This window comes from Simochromis diagramma, unplaced genomic scaffold (assembly GCF_900408965.1).
Source record: "Simochromis diagramma unplaced genomic scaffold, fSimDia1.1 OVJJ01000773.1, whole genome shotgun sequence".
NCBI classification, from domain to species: Eukaryota; Metazoa; Chordata; class Actinopteri; order Cichliformes; family Cichlidae; genus Simochromis; species Simochromis diagramma.
Window position 1 is genome coordinate 820121 of NW_024386807.1, and position 21068 is coordinate 841188.

The 21068-nt window shown below is 43.6% G+C and overlaps 1 protein-coding gene across 1 annotated transcript in view; it reads right to left on the minus strand.

The window, feature by feature from the left end:
* Positions 1-298: 298 nt before the first annotated feature.
* LOC120730682 (platelet-derived growth factor receptor beta-like) overlaps positions 299-21068 on the minus strand; it is a 51338-nt gene continuing 30568 nt past the window's right edge. Inside the window, exons 19-28 of the mRNA XM_040027143.1 lie at positions 20738-20840; positions 20545-20666; positions 20281-20396; positions 5733-5855; positions 5533-5644; positions 4849-4948; positions 4661-4766; positions 4480-4585; positions 2617-2749; positions 299-2527 (exon numbers count right to left, since the gene is read on the minus strand). Coding sequence (XP_039883077.1) covers positions 2425-2527; positions 2617-2749; positions 4480-4585; positions 4661-4766; positions 4849-4948; positions 5533-5644; positions 5733-5855; positions 20281-20396; positions 20545-20666; positions 20738-20840 — 1124 coding nt within the window. The 3' untranslated portion in view covers positions 299-2424. The remainder of the gene's footprint in view (positions 2528-2616; positions 2750-4479; positions 4586-4660; positions 4767-4848; positions 4949-5532; positions 5645-5732; positions 5856-20280; positions 20397-20544; positions 20667-20737; positions 20841-21068) is intronic.

Genomic DNA, 21068 nt, shown 5'->3' on the forward strand with positions numbered 1-21068 from the left:
CACGCTTTTATAACCTCACACTTGGATTATTGCAGCTCCATTTTAATAGGGGTTGGGCTGGCCACTCTGACACACCTGCAACTAGTCCAGAATGTTGCGGCACGGTTTTTATCTGGTAAAAGGAAATTTGAGCACATTACTCCGGTTCTGGCCTACCTGCACTGGCTTCCAATTGAATTTAGGATTCATTTTAAAGTTCTTTTATTGGTTTTTAAATCTTTAAATGGTCTGGCACCTGCATATTTAGAAAGAAAGAAAGAAAGAAAGAAAGAAAGAAAGAAAGAAAGAAAGAAAGAAAGATTTGTCTGATTTGCTGAAGCCCTATGTCCCCACTCGTTCGCTCTGGTCAGCTGAGCAGCTGTGGCTCTCAGTCCCCAAATCACGGCTGAAACTGAGAGGAGACCGAGCGTTCTCTATCGTGGCTCCTAAGCATTGGAATAATCTTCCTCTTCACATTAGGCGATCGACATCAGTGATGGTTTTTAAATCCAGATTGAAAACACATTTTTATTCACTGGCTTTTGACTCAGTGTTTGACTGACTTTACTTATATTTTATTGTTTTCGCTATGTTTATTATTTTATCGTATTTATTAATTCTTATGGTATCTATTATGTTTCTATTGTTCAGCACTTTGGTCAGCCTTGTATGTTTTTAAAGTGCTATATAAATAAACGATGATGATGATGATGTTTGGAGACGATGAGGTCGACGTCTAGCTGAACACACACCTCTGTGGTTAACATGATTTCTTACCTGCCTCAGTACACCCGTGTGCTCCTCCCTGCTCGTTGGTCAGTGGTGGTTCGCTCCTTCAGCAGATTAATGATGGCGCCCATGTCACTGAGAGGTCGCATGCTGCAATTCCTGCTTGAACCAAAGAGTGGTGTGAGGTGGTTGGAGTAAAGGTCCAACAGGTGGACCAAACCATCTGCTTTGGGGTTATTGTTTCCATGGGTTCCCCTCTCTGTGTGTGCGTTGGTGTGGTTGACTCGGGCTCTGTGGTGAGGTCAGGCGGTCAGCTGACCTCTATCTGATATTAATGTGGTTTTTGGCATGTTTGGGGGACCAGCACCCTGCTGGGAGCGGCACACCTGTACCTGTCAGCTGGTTTCCATGACCACAGGTGGACTCATTGTAGGGCCTGAGGTCTAGTTTCATTAAGGCAGAGTCTGTGTTACTGTCTGTGAAATAATGTCATTATTCTGGGACTTCCTGTGGTCAGCCTCAAACCTGCAGTTGCTAAAATGAGCAAAACCCTGGAAGCTGCTCGGGGATCCATGGTGTGACGACAATCAAGATCTTAGTAGGTTTTCTTGGGTTTAATGAGCTTTATCACAGTTCAGGGAGTAAACAGCGGTAACGTGGAGGTCCTTTAACCCCTTGCCTGCTGCCTTCTAACACAATATTTTAACTTTGCGGGATAAATGAGGAAGAAGCTGAGTCACAGCGATTCTTCTTTTCACAGGAAACATTTTCAGACATTCAGCACATTTCTGCCCTCCAGCTCTCCAACAGGAAGCAGAAGAAATGCAGCTGGCACAGAGGACATGGCTTCCAGGGCTCTGAGGTCCCTTTATACTGAGCTCTCACCTGCAGGGGGAACCTCCTCCTCCACCTGCTGCAGGTTTCTTGTCCTCACGTGCTGACACTAAGAGTTTTTTTCTCTTTGTCACCTCCCCTCTGCATGTATTATTGTAGGGTCTACCTTATAAGAGATGACTGTTGTGATTTGGCTCTGTATAAATAAAATTGAATTGAATCTGGTTTAAACTTAAAAACTCAAATATTCTTCTCCACCACCAGCACCTAACCAAAAATAAGAAATCCTGAAAACTGCAGTGCCTCTGGTGTCCAGCAGAGGCAGCAGTGAGTCATAGACTCCCATGTTAAAATAAACATGCTCACAGCCTGATACACAAACTGGTCTATATAGATACCAAAGCAGCTTCATGTTCAGAAATTGTATTGAACTTGGCATTATTAGGGGTGTGGCCTCTGTGACTGATGTGGATGGTGAAACAGGTGGCTGTAGCTGCTAGCTTCACCTGAACCTCCACCTGAACATTGGAGGTGAGCTGACTGTTGTTGACCCTGATATGTGTGTGTGTTGTGTTTCTCATGAGGAAGCATCAGAACAGTCTGATCCACGAGTACATTTTAATGGGAGCTTCAGTCCTGACACGGGCCAGCAGTTTGGATATACAGATAGAAAAGTCAGAGTACATGAGGATACTAAAGTTTATAAATGTGAATCAGGACCTGCTGCACACTCAGCACACTCTGACTCTGTGACCTAAACAAGCTTTGCAGGTAAAAAGGTTACACAACCTCCTACAGTCCATACTCAGGGCACAGGAGCCCCTTTGCAGAGATGCATGGGTTATTTAAACCCTGCCACAGACTTTCAGGCAGGTGAAACCTTCACAGACGACTCTCCTCCTCAGGCCCCACAGCTTCCTGTCTGTTCTCTGATGATGTCACTTCGGGAGAGTATGAGATGGCGGGAGAGTCTGACATCGAAGGGCTGCAGAGAAAACACAGCATCATCTCTATCATCCTCACAGGCATCGTAGCCTGCAGGATCGTACCTGACCGCATCACATGGTTTCGTACCTGACTGCGTCCAGCGCAGCGCCACCGCTGCTTTCAATTGTGACTTTGGTAACGGGCAGAATGTAAGCGACATGCGAGGGACCTGCCTCTACTGGCTCCGCCTCTGGCCTATTTACCTGAGAGGTGGCACTTGCTGTGAAGAAAGGGGGCGGGATTTGTTTTAAACTTCTTTAACTTTCAAAAGTGACCTGTCTGTGTCTGTGGGTGTGTGTGTCTGTATGTGTGTCTGTCTGTGTCTGTGGGTGTCTGTATGTGTGTCTGTCTGTGGGTGTGTGTGTGTCTGTCTGTGTGTGTGTGTGTGTCTGTATGTGTGTCTGTCTGTGTGTGTGTGTGTGTCTGTCTGTGTGTGTGTGTGTGTGTCTGTGTGTGTGTCTGTCTGTGGGTGTGTGTGTGTCTGTATGTGTCTGTCTGTGTGTGTCTGTATGTGTCTGTCTGTGTGTGTGTGTGTGTGTGTCTGTATGTGTGTCTGTCTGTGCGTGTGTGTGTGTCTGTATGTGTGTCTGTCTGTATGTGTGTCTGTGTGTGTGTGTGTGTGTGTGTATATATGTGTGTGTCTGTGTGTGTGTCTGTATGTGTGTGTCTGTATGTGTGTCTGTCTGTGTGTGGGTGTGTGGGTGTGTGTATGTGTGTGTGTGTATGTGTGTGTGTGTCTGTCTGTGTGTGTGTGTCTGTGTGTGTGTGTGTGTCTGTCTGTCTGTGGGTGTCTGTGTGTCTGTATGTGTCTGTCTGTGCGTGTGTCTGTATGTGTCTGTCTGTGCGTGTGTGTGTGTGTGTGTCTGTATGTGTGTCTGTCTGTATGTGTGTCTGTGTGTGTGTGTGTGTGTGTGTGTGTGTGTATATGTGTGTGTGTCTGTGTGTGTGTGTGTGTGTGTGTATGTGTCTGTGTGTGTGTCTGTATGTGTGTGTGTGTGTCTGTATGTGTGTGTGTGTGTGTCTGTCTGTGGGTGTGTGTGTGTCTGTATGTGTGTCTGTATGTGTGTCTGTCTGTGGGTGTGTGTATGAATGTGTCTGTCTGTGGGTGTGTGTGTATGTGTCGTGTGTAGTGTGTCTGCTGTGGGGTGTGTGTTTGTCTGGGGTGTGTGTCTGTAGGGTGTGTAGTGTGGTCGGTGTGGGTGTGTGTGTGTATGTGTCTGTGTGTGTGTGTGTCTGTCTGTGGGTGTGTGTGTGTCTGTATGTGTGTCTGTATGTGTGTCTGTCTGTGGGTGTGTGTGTGAATGTGTCTGTCTGTGGGTGTGTGTGTGTGTGTGTCTGTCTGTGGGTGTGTGTGTGTCTGTATGTGTGTCTGTATGTGTGTCTGTCTGTGGGTGTGTGTGTGAATGTGTCTGTCTGTGGGTGTGTGTGTGTATGTGTCTGTGTGTGTGTGTGTCTGTCTGTGGGTGTGTGTGTGTCTGTATGTGTGTGTGTGTGTCTGTCTGTGGGTGTGTGTGTGTATGTGTCTGTGTGTGTGTGTGTCTGTCTGTGGGTGTGTGTGTGTCTGTATGTGTGTCTGTATGTGTGTCTGTCTGTGGGTGTGTGTGTGAATGTGTCTGTCTGTGGGTGTGTGTGTGTATGTGTCTGTGTGTGTGTGTCTGTCTGTGGGTGTGTGTGTGTCTGTATGTGTGTCTGTATGTGTGTGTGTGTGTGTGTCTGTATGTGTGTGTCTATATGTGTGTCCGTGTGTGTCTGTCGGTGTGTGGGTCTGTGTGTAATTCAGTGTGTGTGTGTCTGTGTATGTATTACTGTGTGTGTGCGTGTGTGTCTCTGTGTGATTTTGTTTTTGTATGTGCGAGTGAGTGTTACCGCGTGTGCTACCGTGTGTGTTACTGTGCGAGAGTGTGTTAGCGTGTGTTACTGTGTTTGTGTCTGTGTTACTGTGTGTGTTACCGTGTGCGTCCTCCTGCTCCTCTGCACCTCTGGATAAACTCTGCTTGTATCGGTGCACAGCTGGATTTCCTCCCTTCAGGAAGTCTTCGGCAATCTGCAGGTAACGCTGACACACAACAACATGGTCAGCGTCTCCTGGGTCAGGTGGTGTGTGATGCTTACCTGAGGCAGGTGTTGGTACCTGTTTATAGTCGTCAGTCAGCATGTTGCCCATTGCGATGAGCAGTGAAGAGAATGAAGGTCTGGACTGAGGTTTCTCTTCCCAGCAGCGTTTCATCACGTCGTACCTGCAGACCGAAAAGTGCAGAGGGTCATGCTGAGCGTTGTCACAGGAAGCTGATGTGTGCGCCTGCATGCGTTGTGTCATACATGTCCTCAGGAGCGTGGTCGGGTCGACTCATCCTGTATCCTCTCTTCAGAGCAGAGTAGAACTCCTGGGTCATGGGGAGGTCGGGGTACGGGCTGCAGCCTGGGACCAAAACACAGAAACCCTGTGGTGAGGGGGCGGAGACGAGGCTGACAGTAGTGAGCAGACACACCTGTCACAGTCGACCAGAGGGAAGTGTGAGGCTGAAGGAGATCTCACAGCGAGGTCTGGACCTTTGTTCTTGTTTTTGATTGAAATGTACAATAAATTCCCTTTTTTCTCTTTGATTAAAGTTAAGTCTGTTCTTCTGGGCTGTGAGGTTGCTGGTAATGGTTTGTTCCAGCTGCTGGATCTGTTTCCTGGTTTTGAACTGGTTTCCAGTTAATGACCAATTTACAACTTCAAATTAAAACTGTGTGTATAACTTTAAAGGGTAAAGGTCAGCAAGAAGAATCAATAAACTTCAACCAGTCCACCCCCTGTTAATGGTAAATGGTAAATGGCCTGTATTTGTATATCGCTTTTCTAGTCCCTAAGGACCCCAAAGCGCTTTACACAACCAGTCATCCACCCATTCACACACACATTCACACACTGGTGATGGCAGCTACATTGTAGCCACAGCCACCCTGGGGCGCACTGACAGAGGCAAGGCTGCCGGACACTGGTGTGACAGACTGGGTTACCCAGAGAGAATATCTCCCACAGCAGAACTCCATAGGACCAAACATCGCTCTGCGAGCTGTAAATGTTCTGGAAGATGCTCTCTGGAGACATCCACTTCAGCGGCAGGAAGCTCTGAAACACACAGGTGGGTGCACAGGTGAACACCTGACCTGATGATGTCAGGAGCCCTCAGTATAGTTGACTGAACTGGTTAACTAACGTTTCCCCTGGCGATGTAATCCTGGTCCTTCAGCAGGTCTCTGGCCAAACCAAAGTCACAGACCTTCACCAGCTTCCCCTCGCACACTAGAATGTTCCTCGCCGCCAGATCTCTGTGCACACACTGAGGGACACACAACACGAATACAGATAAATAGGTAAACAAGGTAACATGTGAGTACATCAACTGGTCAACAAAACCCTCGTATCTCAGTATCACTTCCTGTTCCTGTTACATCGCACAGTGGTGTCTTGATGCACGCTCATGCTCCAAGTAAGGAAATCCCTAAAGTTGACTGTGTTCATCTGGACATTTTCAGTGGGAGAAATGTTTCATCAGCATCAGGTGACTTCTTCAGTCTCAGCTGACTGCAGGTTTCAACCATATAAACAGGACATTTTAACAGTGACTGAAACTAGCACCACTGAAAGAATTGTCAAGGATGTTTGATATAAAGGAAGGTTGGAGATTGGCCTATAATTAGCTAAAGCTGCTGGGTCTAGAGATGCTTTCTGAGTAAAGGTTTAACTACAGCCAGCTTGAAGGCCTGTGGTACATAGCTGATTATTAGAGATAGGTTGATCATATTTAAGACTGAAGCATTAATTAATGGCAGGACTTCTTTGAGCAGACTTGTACAGGCCTCTGGAGTGCAACCAATTTGGTCCAAATGCGACCAAATTTTTCAATGGTGCGACTAAAAAAAAAATCCTAGGTTGCACCAGTGCGACCAACTTTTCGAGTAAAAAAAAAAAAAAAAAATTCTCTGCAACACATTATGCCCCTATCATGGTCTAAACCAATCAGAGATAGTCAGGGGCGGGACCTCTCTGAATAGCTTGAATAAAGCGATATCGATTCATTAAATCCTGAATCGACTTTTAAATATTACTGTATTTTGCCAGAATTTCAGGTTAAAGCTCTCAGAACTATTTCAACAACCACCAAACAGCAAATGAGAGCAGGTACACGGATTCTGCACAAAGAAGTAAACACAGAGCAGACCCGACGCATCAGAATCAGCTTTGTCTTTCTCGGCTTTCTCACCCGACGGCCATTGAGTTTACGTGTTTTTGCGCTGATTCTGAGCTGCAGGTTTTGTCTGTCTCCAACCAAAATTCACTGACTAGCAGCAAAAGAAGATCCAAACTATGATTCACATTTGATAAATGTCGTCATTTATTAACTCTTACTTTTGCTGTTTTGCTTCCACCACGATAAAATCACACTTCATGCACAGTTCTCTCTCTCTCTGTGTACTTCAAGAACAGTTTCCCATCTCAAATCTCTGTTTTCTGCATTATTCATTCGCTTATTACCCACCAGTCTACCGTTGCTTACAGCGCTGCCGGCCGCTGTTGGCTGTTTTTTTTTTTTTAACTTAAATGACCTCAGACAAGAAAGCCTAATTTCTGCTGTTCAATACTGAAGAAACTTAAACTTTTAAAAACTATGCAAAATTGCAGAATATTGCAGAATATTTTTAAGTTTATCTGCTATAAAAACCAGGAAAATCTCCTTCATGTTTTTCTGTGTTTTATTCTCAGTTTCTTTGACACAAAGACATCTGCTGTGATGCTCACACCTCTGATGAAGTCTCACAATTGTCAGTACTGATAAAGGATCAGAATTATAATATTTCTGAATGTCTGAGAAAAAATTGAATAGAATCAGGACTTTGTGAATTGGAATCGAATGGATTGTAGAAATCAGTGATGGTACCCAGCCCCAGTGAGCAGCCTTGGCCTGACAGAAGTGGATGTAGCTGTGGGTAATGAGAAAAAATGAAAAGAACGATTGATAACTTTTTTGTTAAGTTAAGGCCTGATCCGTCTGAAATTCATAGCCAGCTCTGACATTGTCTACAATATCACCAAAGAGAGCCAAAGCACTTTAAGCACAAGCACTTTTTCAGTAACTTATCTTTCTTGTAGAACTGTGCTCCAAATAAAGAACTTTGTATTGACAAGACTGTTAGTTAATTATTTACAAATCAATATTGTCTGTATGGACAGCAATTTCCCCCCCGAAAAAGTGCACATGTAAAACTGCGGTTTTAAGCAATGCGGTTGAACAATTTGGATGCACCTAACTTTTGTGCTGGTGTGCCTAAAAAAAAGTTAGGCACACAAGTGCAACCGTGGCAAAAAATTAGTCTAGAGCCCTGCTTGTAGGAATGTGCTAGTCTAATTTGGTTGTATGAGGTCAACATTGACCTTCTGTGTTGTAAGTTATAATGGCTGCACAGCCATTAAGGATCAAATCAGCTTCTAAATAATTTTCTGGTTTTTCTCCCTCTGGATTTTTGCTTTTGAAAATAAAAGTTGGACTGGCTTGCATTTAATTTGTGTGTAAGCAAAATTTAAAATAATATGCTACCACAAATTGTTTTTTTTAATTTAGTAGCACTTGAAATGTTTGCCAGTGAGTAAACAATTAGTATTGCATAGTCAAGAACATCAATTCATTCTTAGTACTCTGTACTGTGTAACAAGAGGTGTCCTCCTACCTCTTGTTACCCCCGTTTCTGTTTTCGTACTTTTTATTTTGACTGTTGTGTGCTTTTTATTCTTGTTTTAGCTTTGTGCCTCTCTGAGAATAACACATTAATCACATATGATCGGCTAACTTGGTTAAATTTCCAGCGACCGCTTTTTCATGAGTCGGATCCACATCGGGATTTTGGAGACGCTACACTGCTGTGTACCTGTCTGCCTAAACAATCTGCCTGCCTCCACCCACCCTGTTTAAGAGGTCCATCAGGAAGCGTAGTAAGCATTCATTCTAAATGATCTTTTCCTTACTCTGCACCTGGATGTGTTGTTCCTGACCGAAACTTGGATTCGCTCCAGTGAGCTCCTTTCCAGATGAACAGAATCAACTTTTGGAGGCTTCTCCAAACGCCTTCCCCCTGACTGTGTTTTTTTCCAGATTACCAAGACTCACAGGGAATGGTGGAGCCATGGTCTTTAAAAACAAACTTAAATTTCGGCGACTGCCTTCTCCCACCTTCTCCCACCTTCTCTAGCTTTGAGGCTCAATTTTTAACCCGGTGTTCAGTCTGCGTCTCTCCGCCATCTTTCTTTGTGCATTTTGTGTTTGGTTTAAGTTGAGTTCTTTAGTTTTCCCCAGTTTAGGTTTGTTTACTCCCCGCTCTGCTCATCCTGTTTTTGTCACCTTATCACCTCTGTAAATAAACTTTCACTCGCACCCTAGCCAGTGCCTGCATTTTGGATCCTTTTCTCAATTCACCACACGACTGCTGCGCAGCCGTGACATGTTTTTTGAAGGCCAAGAAAGATGCCAAGCAGATTTACTTTACCAAGTGGATCATCATGGCCTTGCCATATTGGTCCATTTAATTGACCTTAATTATAATTGTGTATTTATTTTATTAGATTTTCGGTTGTTACAGATGGGACAGACATGACTGGGGTATAGGACAGGGAGAAAGAAAGAAAGAAAAAGATGGAGAGAAAGAAAAATAGAGGGGAGAAGAGATGGTGAGAAAGGGGGGAAAACAAAACACCTGGATCACCTGTATGGAGAAAAAAAACAGAAGAGAAAACAAGCAAGAAAGAGCAACATAATAAATACAACACTATCACAACAAACTAGCTAGCAGTAGATAACAGTAGATACTAAATATTAAATGTTATTGTGCAGCACACAAGATCGACAGTGCACAATGTGCTTTGGGGTAGCAGCCAAAAAAGGTGAAGTTTGTGTCTGTGAACACCCGTGTGTACACCTGTGTGCACACCTGTGTGGATCAGCACGCTTGTATTCAAAAGGTTTCTCCATGTAACGATCTGTTAGGGAGTGTGGGGAGCCATAGCCCCGCCCCCCCAGGGCATGAAGCAGGTATGGAGGAGATCCAGGCCCCAGACATCCAGAGGCCCCAGAGTACGAGGACCCAAGGAGGACCACCAAAGGGGCAACTGTGCCACCCTCCTGGGAAGAGCTGAGGAGAGCCCCAAACGAGAGGTCACCAAGCAGCCACAAATAGACACTCTACACACATTCACACTCCCCAAACATATTCTATATCCCAGGTCCAGGTACCCCCGCATCCCAAACCCCAATCTGACGGCCAGCACCTCCTCCCAGCACCCCAGCCCTGACAGTTAACAGAACGGGTGTGGGAGAGGACCCCAAACCGCCCTCCACCCGCTCTTATGTAGTGTTGCTGTGTGCTGTTCTAAAGTGCATTTCAAACACAGGAGGGCATGGTGCTGCTGCCAGAGAGCAGCACGGCTCCTCCCAAAACCCCTCAGTGTCTATATGCATTTAAAATTGAGGGTAGGGCACCAGCACCAAAGATGGGTTTGAATACACAGACCATCCTCTGGAGCCTGTAAAATGTGCCCACCCCCAAGGACCTATATGTATGTGTTATGAGAGTATGAGTAATGTGGATGTCTAGTTTGCAGAATAAAATTGAGGCACAGGTGGCCAGAAGGGGACAGAGGGGGAGTGCCTCCCCTGCACCCTGGTGACACACCTGCACCCCAAGGCCCTGCATGTGTGGGTGGGCGTGGTGGAGCGGCAAGAGGGAGGCAACTGAGGAGGATGGGGAGGGAAGGCCAGCTCCCCTGCTGACCCCAGTAGGCACCCCCACACTCTGGAACCCACCCACCCCCTGTGCTTTCTGACTTACATTGACTGCCTATTAAATTTCGTATCGATTTCAAAGTCCTGTTGCTTACTTTCAAATGCCTAAACAACCGGACTATCTTACTGACCTCCTCAGTCTTTATACTCCCGGCCGTTCATTGCGATCATGTGGACAGTTACTCCTGGCTTAACCCAGGCACCGTCTGAAGACTAGAGGTGACCATGCCTAGCACCATACCTCTTAATAGTCTCCCTGTTACCATTCGTGCCTCTGGCACCATTCAATCTTTTAAAGCACGCTTGAAAACTTACTATTTAAACCTGCTTTTTTCCCTTGTTAATTCTCATTTCTTAATCGCTGCATCTTTCCCTAGATTATTATGTATCCTCCCTATCTCTACTCACTAATGATTTTGCTTGTCATTCATTTTACTGTGTTTTTAATTTTTCATTGCTCAGTATAATGATTTATTGTCTATTGCTTCGTGAAGCACTTTGTGTACCCCTGGTTTTAAATGTGCTATATTAATAAATTTGTATTGTATTGCATTGTACTTGCAATGAATAAGTTGTCCTAACAGTCATCTTAAGTAAGCTTCACTTAGTTTTTTTGAGGCAGAGTTTGCATAATTTTGTTAAATTCTGGGAACTAATGAGGTTGTACAGTGTGTAAGGCAGAGTATACTAATGTAACCCAGTGAGTTTACACGACTCAGTAATGCACTACAACATGTTATTGTTAATTGGGATTTATCATTACTCTGTTAATCACTGAGTTGATCAAAAATAAATCAATAATAAAAGATAAATACTATAAATATAAGAATAAAACCCAAAGAGTATATTTAACACCCCTACTGGTTAGGAAGGAACAAGCCCCGCCTTCCCCTGCTCTGTACCGTCACGTGCTCAGACACAGAGAGAGACGGAGGTGCACGAGACCATCGCTGATTTTCACCGCCAAGCTTTTCGCTGGAAAATAACTATTAACTTGATAAATTGAGCAAATATCCATACCGGAGATCTGCATGGACCTTGGAGAAACGGACCTGATTTATTGTGAACATTTCGGACCTTGAAACCATCGCGGTGAGTCAGAAGCTGTTAAGCTAACCTTGAAGCTAAAAAGCTAACAAGAAGTTAACAGGGAATATAATGGCCCGATTTCAATGTTGTAGATCTGCGCGGGAGCGGATGAAGTGGACAAGATCCTCTCTGAGAGTTGAACAAGATCCTCTCTGAGAGTTGAACAAGATCCTCTCTGAGAGTTGAACAAGATCCTCTCTGAGAGTTGAACAAGATCCTCTCTGAGAGTTGAACAAGATCCTCTCTGAGAGTTGAACAAGATCCTCTCTGAGAGTTGAACATTAGAAGTGTGCTGGTGAGTTAAACTGGGACTGGGCGAATCAGGCTAATTGAAAAGCTAACTAGACTAATGCTCATAGCTGCAGCTGTAGCTGACCACGTTTTCACTGTGGGAGAACACACGGGGTTTCTCACGGAGTTCAGCCATTTTGAGCACTCAGCTTGTGTGCTGATGATGTTCTAGTATTACTTGTTGAATATTAAATGCACTAAAATTAGATGATGGAATAAGTTAATGTTGATCTTAAAGGTCATGAATCTACTTTATTTTGTTACATTTGATGCTCGAGCGGCACTGGATAGATGTCCGTGTGTATTCTTACTGTGCTGATACGTTACCACATACTGTAAAACTACAGCCTGTGAGTTTTTGTATATTCTTTTGGTAATTCTATTTTGTACATTGAGTGTAAATAATATATTGCTTCATTGCAGTGTAAAGCAATGCTCCTGTAATTCAGTTAAAGGGCAATGCTGTAAAAAAAAAAAAAAAAAATCTACCATAGTTTATGGTTTATTTCTGATTTCTGATAGAAATGTGCACATTGATGAGAGAATAAGTGATTGTGATTTAAAGATTGCATTCATGATTAAGATGCACTGTATAGACTATAGTTAGAAATTAGAATTAATGTTTTGTGCTTGTTTTGTTAAAGCACTTGCATTATTTACACATATGGCCATGTATATCATTAGAGTGTGAACTGAATTAGTAATAGTCCTGTTGTTTACAGGCTAGGTTTTTTTTATGGGATCGTGAGACCTGGATCTCTTCCTGACGAGGAAGATGGCGAGCCTTTCCCTTTGAACCGAACCACAGCCATTCCGAGTTGGCCCAGAAGGGCAGGTTGCTCTTCTCTCATGAACAATTGCAACAGTGCGGTAGGACGAAATCGCACCAATCACAAACTTTTGACCTGTTGGATTTGACTTGACTGAACACTGACTATTAAGCCGGCAAGACTGACATATCTGTGCTCAGATAGGATTCTGATTGTTATTATTATTGCTGTCACTGTATTTTATTTTATGTTTTCATTCCTGTTCATGAAATGCTGTTAAATTGTTGCTAAATAGTTTAATACAATTCATAGCAACTTTACCTGTGGCTCCAGTCATTCTTCTCCACACAACTCACTTTATCCCCCCTACGAATCTAGCTATTGGAGCATTCTCTCCATCTTACTTTAATTTCCCCTACCCTATCCTGTACTTGGCTACACTAACAAAGACTCGGAAGAGAGAGACTTAATGTTTAATAATAAAAATAATAATAATCATGAAGATAATAATATAATAAATTTCCCTGTTTTACTCTTTTGTGCTGTTGTGCGTACTATATATATATTTTGTGTTTAAATTGCTGGTTTTTAGTTTGTTTTTTGTCTGTTTGGGAGCTGACACAGTCTCTGTGGAGATGGGGTTTTGGGGGGTAACAGGAGGAGAGAAGCTGCAGAGAGGCGTGTAAGACTGCAACTCTGCTTTCTGGTCTCAACTCTGGATAGTCATATTTTGGGAGGTTGGATGCCATCTCTCCTAACAAGACCAGGTTTCCTACAAAAAGTTTCCCAATTATCTATGAAGCCCATATCGTTTTTTGGACACCACTCAGACAGCCAACAATTTAAGTGAACATCTGGCTAAACATGGCACTCCTACAGAGGTGGATAGTAACGAGTTTGATTTACTCTTTTACATTTACTTGAGTACGTTTTTGAAAAAAAAAAAGTACTCCTAGCAGTACCTTTATTGCACCATACTTTTTACTCATACTGGAGTACATTTGTGAAGAAGCAACTACTGTTATTCTTCTATATTTGGCAATATTTGACTCATTACTCAAAAAAAAAAAGGTAATTAATTTCAAACATTAGATAATACTAGAAATAACCGATTGTGCCACCAGTGGAGTTTCCTGTACCTCTTTCACCAATCAGATGTAGGCATGCAGTCACATGACCAGTTATTCACTATGGCGGGCAGAGTGGCCCAAGAAAGAAGAAACACATAATAACATGGGAGAGGCAACCATCTCCGCTAGAATTGAAGAGGATGAACACCCTTGGCCTCAAATACAAAGAATGTTTCGCTTACAAGAACAGCTTTATAATGCGGTGACTTCAGTGTGAGCCACAACAAACCAACATTTCAGCATGAAAAAACTCAACTTGTCTAACTGTGTCCAGGTAAGTTTACTCTAAATTTCTTTTTAGCTGTGGCTAGGTGGACTTCAGTCTAATGTTGTGTCAACAACTTTTTGATATGTCCGTAGTCCAACACACATGAATTAAATGGCTGAATTGTCACCTCAGCATGCAGTCAAGTACTTGCTAATGACCTAATAATTTTATTCTGGTGTGTTGCAGTGAGGGCATGTTTAATAGTTTTAGGACACTGGACCTCCTTGGCCTTGTTCACTTCTTCCCTGTGGAGAGGTCCGCCACATGACTGCGGGGATATGGAGGCGGTTTCCTCCTTCCTTCCTGAGTTTGACCAAACTAGAATCACATCATATTTTCGGCGCCACGTTGTGGTGAGATAAGTTTGAGATAACCTATCACCCACAAACTGTGTGAGCTATAAGCTAACAGCTAGCCTGGTTAATGAAGTTAGAGTTCCATGCAAATGTAAACACAGCTTGTCTCTACTGCTTTAACTGTTAAAGTGTGTGAATGTGTGTGTGTGAATGGGTGGATGACTGAATGTAGTGTAAAGCGCTTTGGGGTCCTTATCGACTAAGTAAAGCACTATACAAATACAGGCCATTTACCATTTAAATCAGAAGGCAATGCTGCGGTTGACAGGGTTTATTATGTGAAACAGCAGCTTTAGTTTAAACAGCCTGTGTTAGGAGGCTAGCTTCATCCGTCTCCCTTCCCTTTGGTTGGAAGGGACGGGGTTTCATCTTTTTGCAGCCAGTCACGGCTTTCATCACAGTCTTTCTCGTCTTTCCCTGGAGTAACAGCCAAAACGTGCAAGGAGGATCTATTAGCTAGCACTGCTTAGCCTTGCATACGTTCCTATTTTAAACTTAATCTGGAATTCATTGCAAACTGTTTGTGCGGGATATGAATGACAACATTTTGTTTTTCAACAAGAGTTAGTAAAAAACATCTCCAGTGTGACAACATTTTTATGCCAAACATCCGCAGCTTGGCAGGCTATACAGCACTGTAATGCCCAGACCTCATTCTTTTGAAAACCATACATCTTTCCACAGGTCTGAACTTCATCAGACATCACCTAGACACAGAGCTGGATGAGGCCAGCACAAACAGCAGCCTGTCTGATGAAGATGACTTCTTTGGATCCATGGGGTCAGGAAAGCCAGGAGCCGAGTAGCAGGAGAGGTGCCTTTCATGTCTGTTTACTGGAGGTGTGAATCTATTGCATGTCTTTCCCCACATCAAGAACCTGTCATTTAAAATCAATACAGCTCTTCCTGCATCTGGAGCTTGTGAAGGACTTCTTAGTAAGGCAGGACTCCTGTTCACTGTTAAACAGTTACATCTCCACAGCAAGAACCTTGAGAGCAAACTGCTGCTGAAGCTTAGCCATCATTTCACTGAGCGAAGAAATGGCACATTTTTGCTAAATATGCAGAAATAGATGCACACCCATATAGTTTATGGTAAAGTAAACTGGCTTCTATGTACATGTTCTAATGTTTTCTCTGAGGCTACTGTACCATTTGGATTAAAAGTGACTTTAAAGTCTACAGCACATTCTTATCACTGGATATGGTTTGCTCTGTTTATATATTTATATTATTTATTGTATGTATTGGTTAAAAAGTTTTATGTTGTGAAAAACCGAAATCTGGAAATTAGAATTGTTGTGCCTTAATTGGGGCCCGAGCCCTGAGACCGCGAAGGCCCTTTTGTATCTGTTTCGTTTATTAATAATAATAATATTACTAATAATAATATTTAGTGAAAACAAAAGCACAAGTTTACCATGCTCAAAAACTCATGAAATTTTACACACATGTCAGGTCTGGTGAAAAATTACGTGTTTTAATGGTTTCACATATGAGCATTGCAAAATGGTCTGGAGCGCCACCTATACATTGTTAAATGAAGTCCCAAGAACACAAACTTTGAGCTACATGAATAAAATTTTGCCCAAATTTTGACAAACAAAAAAGTCATGAGCCCATCAATGCAACACATTTGACATTGGGGAGAGCGCCACTTAGTGGGAACAGGAAATGTCATGTTTTAAACTTTGGTGTGCAGTATAGAAATTAGTAACCTCAGCAGCCTTAAATTTCTCTAGGAAAGCCTTAAGGAGTTGGTCTTGGGCTGTATTGGGGCGATCGTGGCTCAAGAGTTGGGAGTTCGCCTTGTAATCGGAAGTTTGCCGGTTCGAGCCCCGGCTTCGACAGTCTGGATTGTTGTGTCCTTGGCCAAGACACTTCACCCGTTGCCTACTGGTGGTGGTCAGAGGGCCCGGTGGCGCCAGTGTCCGGCAGCCTCGCCTCTGTCAGTGCGCCCCAGGGTGGCTGTGGCTAGAATGTAGCTGCCATCACCAGTGTGTGAATGGGTGGATGACTGGATGTGTAAAGCGCTTTGGGGTCCTTAGGGACTAGTGAAGCACTATATAAATACAGGCCATTTACCATATTGGAAACTGTGAGTTTTCAGGAAAGGGCGTGACCCCAGCAGCAGGGCGAACATTGATGTGTCGCCATGAAGACCAAAATTGCTATAACTTAAAGGAATCCAGTCTGATTGCCCCCAAACTTCACAAGCAGGATAACACTCCCACCCTGAACAGACTGATATGCACATTGTCAGAAATACTCAGAGTGCCACCTAGTGGGAACAGGAAATGTCATGTCTTACACTTGGATGTACTGCTCCTCACATGATGATCAGATTCATCTGAAAAGTGGTGAGAACAAACATCAGTCCCCAATGATGTTTCAGTGTCATAATTATATTTAATTTTAATAACTGTACAGTACTCTGATTTTGGTGACTATTGTCCTTGATGTAAATATGTAAAAAAATTGTATGTTACTGCTCTGTGCCCTGTGTACTGTTTGTTTGTGTATGTATTTTTCTTGCTGCTGTTACAACTGAATTTCCCCTTGTGGGACAATTAAAGGATTACTCCTATTCTATTCTAATTGTGAATTTAAATTGAATGGCGCACCCGTGTGGCAGGGCGATTCACCATGATTCACCTCTGTCAGTGCGCCCCAGGGCAGCTCTGGCTACAATGTACAGTGGGGCAAAAAAGTATTTAGTCAGCCACCGATTGTGCAAGTTCCCCCACCTAAAATGATGACAGAGGTCAGTAATTTGCACCAGAGGTACACTTCAACTGTGAGAGACAGAATGTGAAAAAAAAAAATCCATGAATCCACATGGTAGGATTTGTAAAGAATTTATTCGTAAATCAGGGTGGAAAATAAGTATTTGGTCAATAACAAAAATACAACTCAATACTTTGTAACATAACCTTTGTTGGCAATAACAGAGGTCAAACGTTTACTATAGGTCTTTACCAGGTTTGCACACACAGTAGCTGGTATTTTGGCCCATTCCTCCATGCAGATCTTCTCGAGAGCAGTGATGTTTTGGGGCTGTCGCCGAGCAACACGGACTTTCAACTCCCGCCACAGATTTTCTATGGGGTTGAGGTCTGGAGACTGGCTAGGCCACTCCAGGACTTTCAAATGCTTCTTACGGAGCCACTCCTTTGTTGCCCGGGCGGTGTGTTTTGGATCATTGTCATGTTGGGAGACCCAGCCTCGTTTCATCTTCAAAGTTCTCACTGATGGAAGGAGGTTTTGGCTCAAAATCTCACGATACATGGCCCCATTCATTCTGTCCTTAACACGGATCAGTCGTCCTGTCCCCTTGGCAGAAAAACAGCCCCATAGCATGATGTTTCCACCCCCATGCTTCACAGTAGGTATGGTGTTCTTGGGATGCAACTCAGTATTCTTCTTCCTCCAAACACGACGAGTTGAGTTTATACCAAAAAGTTCTACTTTGGTTTCATCTGACCACATGACATTCTCCCAATCCTCTGCTGTATCATCCATGTGCTCTCTGGCAAACTTCAGACGGGCCTGGACATGCACTGGCTTCAGCAGCGGAACACGTCTGGCACTGCGGGATTTGATTCCCTGCCGTTGTAGTGTGTTACTGATGGTGACCTTTGTTACTTTGGTCCCAGCTCTCTGCAGGTCATTCACCAGGTCCCCCCGTGTGGTTCTGGGATCTTTGCTCACCGTTCTCATGATCATTTTGACCCCACGGGATGAGATCTTGCGTGGAGCCCCAGATCGAGGGAGATTATCAGTGGTCTTGTATGTCTTCCATTTTCTGATGATTGCTCCCACAGTTGATTTTTTCACACCAAGCTGCTTGCCTATTGTAGATTCACTCTTCCCAGTCTGGTGCAGGTCTACAATACTTTTCCTGGTGTCCTTCGAAAGCTCTTTGGTCTTGGCCATGGCGGAGTTTGGAGTCTGACTGTTTGAGGCTGTGGACAGGTGTCTTTTATACAGATGATGAGTTCAAACAGGTGCCATTCATACAGGTAACGAGTGGGGGACAGAAAAGCTTCTTACAGAAGACGTTACAGGTCTGTGAGAGCCAGAGATTTTCCTTGTTTGAGGTGACCAAATACTTATTTTCCACCCTAATTTACGAATAAATTCTTTACAAATCCTACCATGTGGATTCATGGATTTTTTTTTCACATTCTGTCTCTCACAGTTGAAGTGTACCTCTGGTGCAAATTACTGACCTCTGTCATCATTTTAAGTGGGGGAACTTGCACAATCGGTGGCTGACTAAATACTTTTTTGCCCCACTGTAGCTTGCCATCAGCAGTGTGTGAATGTGTGTGTGAATGGGTGGATGACTGAACGTGTAAAGCGCTTTGGGGTCCCTAGGGACTAAGTAAAGCACTACACAAATACAGGCCATTTACCATTTTTACCATGGAACGTGATGTAGCTTTTGAGGGGCTTGGAAACCTCAAAAAATCTTGAAATCTGGCACACACCTCCAATGTGAGGAAGGCTTTCTTTTTGTCTGATCATTTTCATTAAATATTGCAAAATGGCTCCACAGCACCCCCTACAAAACTTCAAAATACCCTTGCCCTATGTTTGATCTTTGACTCTGAAACTTGGGAAGTTTATGTAAGATATCAAGATGTACAAAAAGGTGTCTTGGAGCAATACCTCAAATCCAACAGGAAGTCAGCCATTGTCAATTGAAGGTGTAATTTTGGTGACATTTTTTCCTCTTTTCAGGCCTCGTACTTTAACAACCTCCTCCTAAGGATCTCATCAGACTGATGTGATTGTCAGTGAATGGAATCTAAAGATGTTTGTGATGTTATATTGCGAAGCTTTTTACGTTTGGTGAAATGGCATGGCCATGGCATCACGCGGAGTTTTAAGCACTCGCCAAAAAGCACGAAACTGCTGTCAGTCAAAGACACAATGCCCAGTCTCTCCCAAACTTCACAGGCATGATGAGAGCCAAGCTCAAAAATGTTTGATATGCCATTTCTCAGTAATGTTTAGAGCGCCACCTAGTGGAAAGAGGAAATGCAAAGTAGAGTATAATCATCATTGAACAAAATGAAATTTTATCTTGTTCTTCTACGCGTTAAATCCATCAGTGTGACATTAGATAGGACCTGCTGGGCGTAGGTGATGGGCGTGGCTCGACACGCCGGGGTACGAGGGCCGTCTTAACGCTGCTTGCAGCTTTAATTTGTTAATGTTTTTAAATATATTCTTTTCGAAAATACTAAAATTTGTGTATTTATTGTCATAGTTCTCAGCATCTGGAGAGAGTGTGGTGTGTTTTTGTCTCCCACCAGGGCGGAACTGGACTTTGCTTCCCCACCTCTGAACCCACCCTTAATGTGTGTGTGGCTCATTCACACTGATTCTGCTCTAGCTTCTCATCACAAGCATTATTCCTGGCAGACTACTTAAGACGGCAGGAGATGCTGCTTCCTCGCTGGATCGTCACACTACCTAGCGTCAGTGTAGCCTCTTTACTCTTACTTGAGTACTTTTTTGAATGACTACTTTTCATTTTTACTTGAGTAACAATATTTTAAAGTAATGCTACTCTTACTTGAGCACAATTTTGGATACTCAACCTACCTCTGCACTCCTGGGTGAAGCCCACATTGTTTTTGACACCACTCAGACAGCCAGCAATTTAAGGAGAAGATGCGGCTAAACATGCCACTCCTTGTCCAATTGGGGAGGGGACCAGAGAAATCTACAGAGTCCCACAATTGTTTTGGCAAAGTTACACACTGATTCAATATTGACTTTATTGACCTCTGACTGACTTAGCTAGTAATCAGACACTAATTGTACTCACTGCATCCACAAAGCCACCAGCATTGTGGAGGACCCCACGAACTCTTCACTCTGCTGCAATGGCTCCCTGTTATATCCAGAATTCAAAATCCTGCTCCTCACATTTAACGTCTTAAATCATCAGGCCCCATCACCTATGGTCATGTGACAGGTACATACTGAACAATTTGCGTTTATGAGTGTTAGTACCTTTCTAGATGATAGGAAGTCCATAGCCTGAACAATCTGGTAAGAGAAGCTGATGAGATCATTGAGGCTGAGGAGAGGACTGTCACTGAGGAGCAGCGATGATGCCTCCTGCTGGTCTGAAGTAGAACAACACCAGTTAAACCAGAGATATCCCATACTTGTCCATGGAACAGCATCTTAATATGGATGTTCAGTGACTTGACTCTGCAGGTAGGAGTGTGGTGTGTCCACATATTTATGGCCATAACTGTGTGCAGCCATCACCTGCAGGCGTGTACGGTGTCTCGTATACGGCGGGTTCGATGTCGGCGTAGCTGAGCTCCTTCATGGCAACGTACTGAGCGCTCTCCTCTTTGTTCATGTCTATGTAACCTCCATCATTGTCACTGTGAATGAGCCGGTGAGTCAGCACTGGACAGAATCTACATGTGTGTGTGGCTGTGGGTGTGTGACAGACCTCTTGGTCTGTGTGTCTCCATGTAGAAAGGTATGTTTGTTCCTCTGCAGGTAGTTCACCAGGTCTCCATGACAACAGAACTCAGTGATCAGATAGACGGGACCTGCACAGGTGACATGTCAGGATTAAGTTAGCATCAGTTTGAGTATGGACAGCATTGGAGATGGTTTAGGACTAAGACTTGGGTTCGAACTAAGTCAAGTATCTCCATAAATTATAATCCCAGGATACTGCAGATAACAAGAACAGCTCTGTTTAATCTCCGCTATGTACAGTCGGTGTGCCTCACCTGTTCACTCATTAGTGTTGGTCATAATCAGTCATGGTTAAG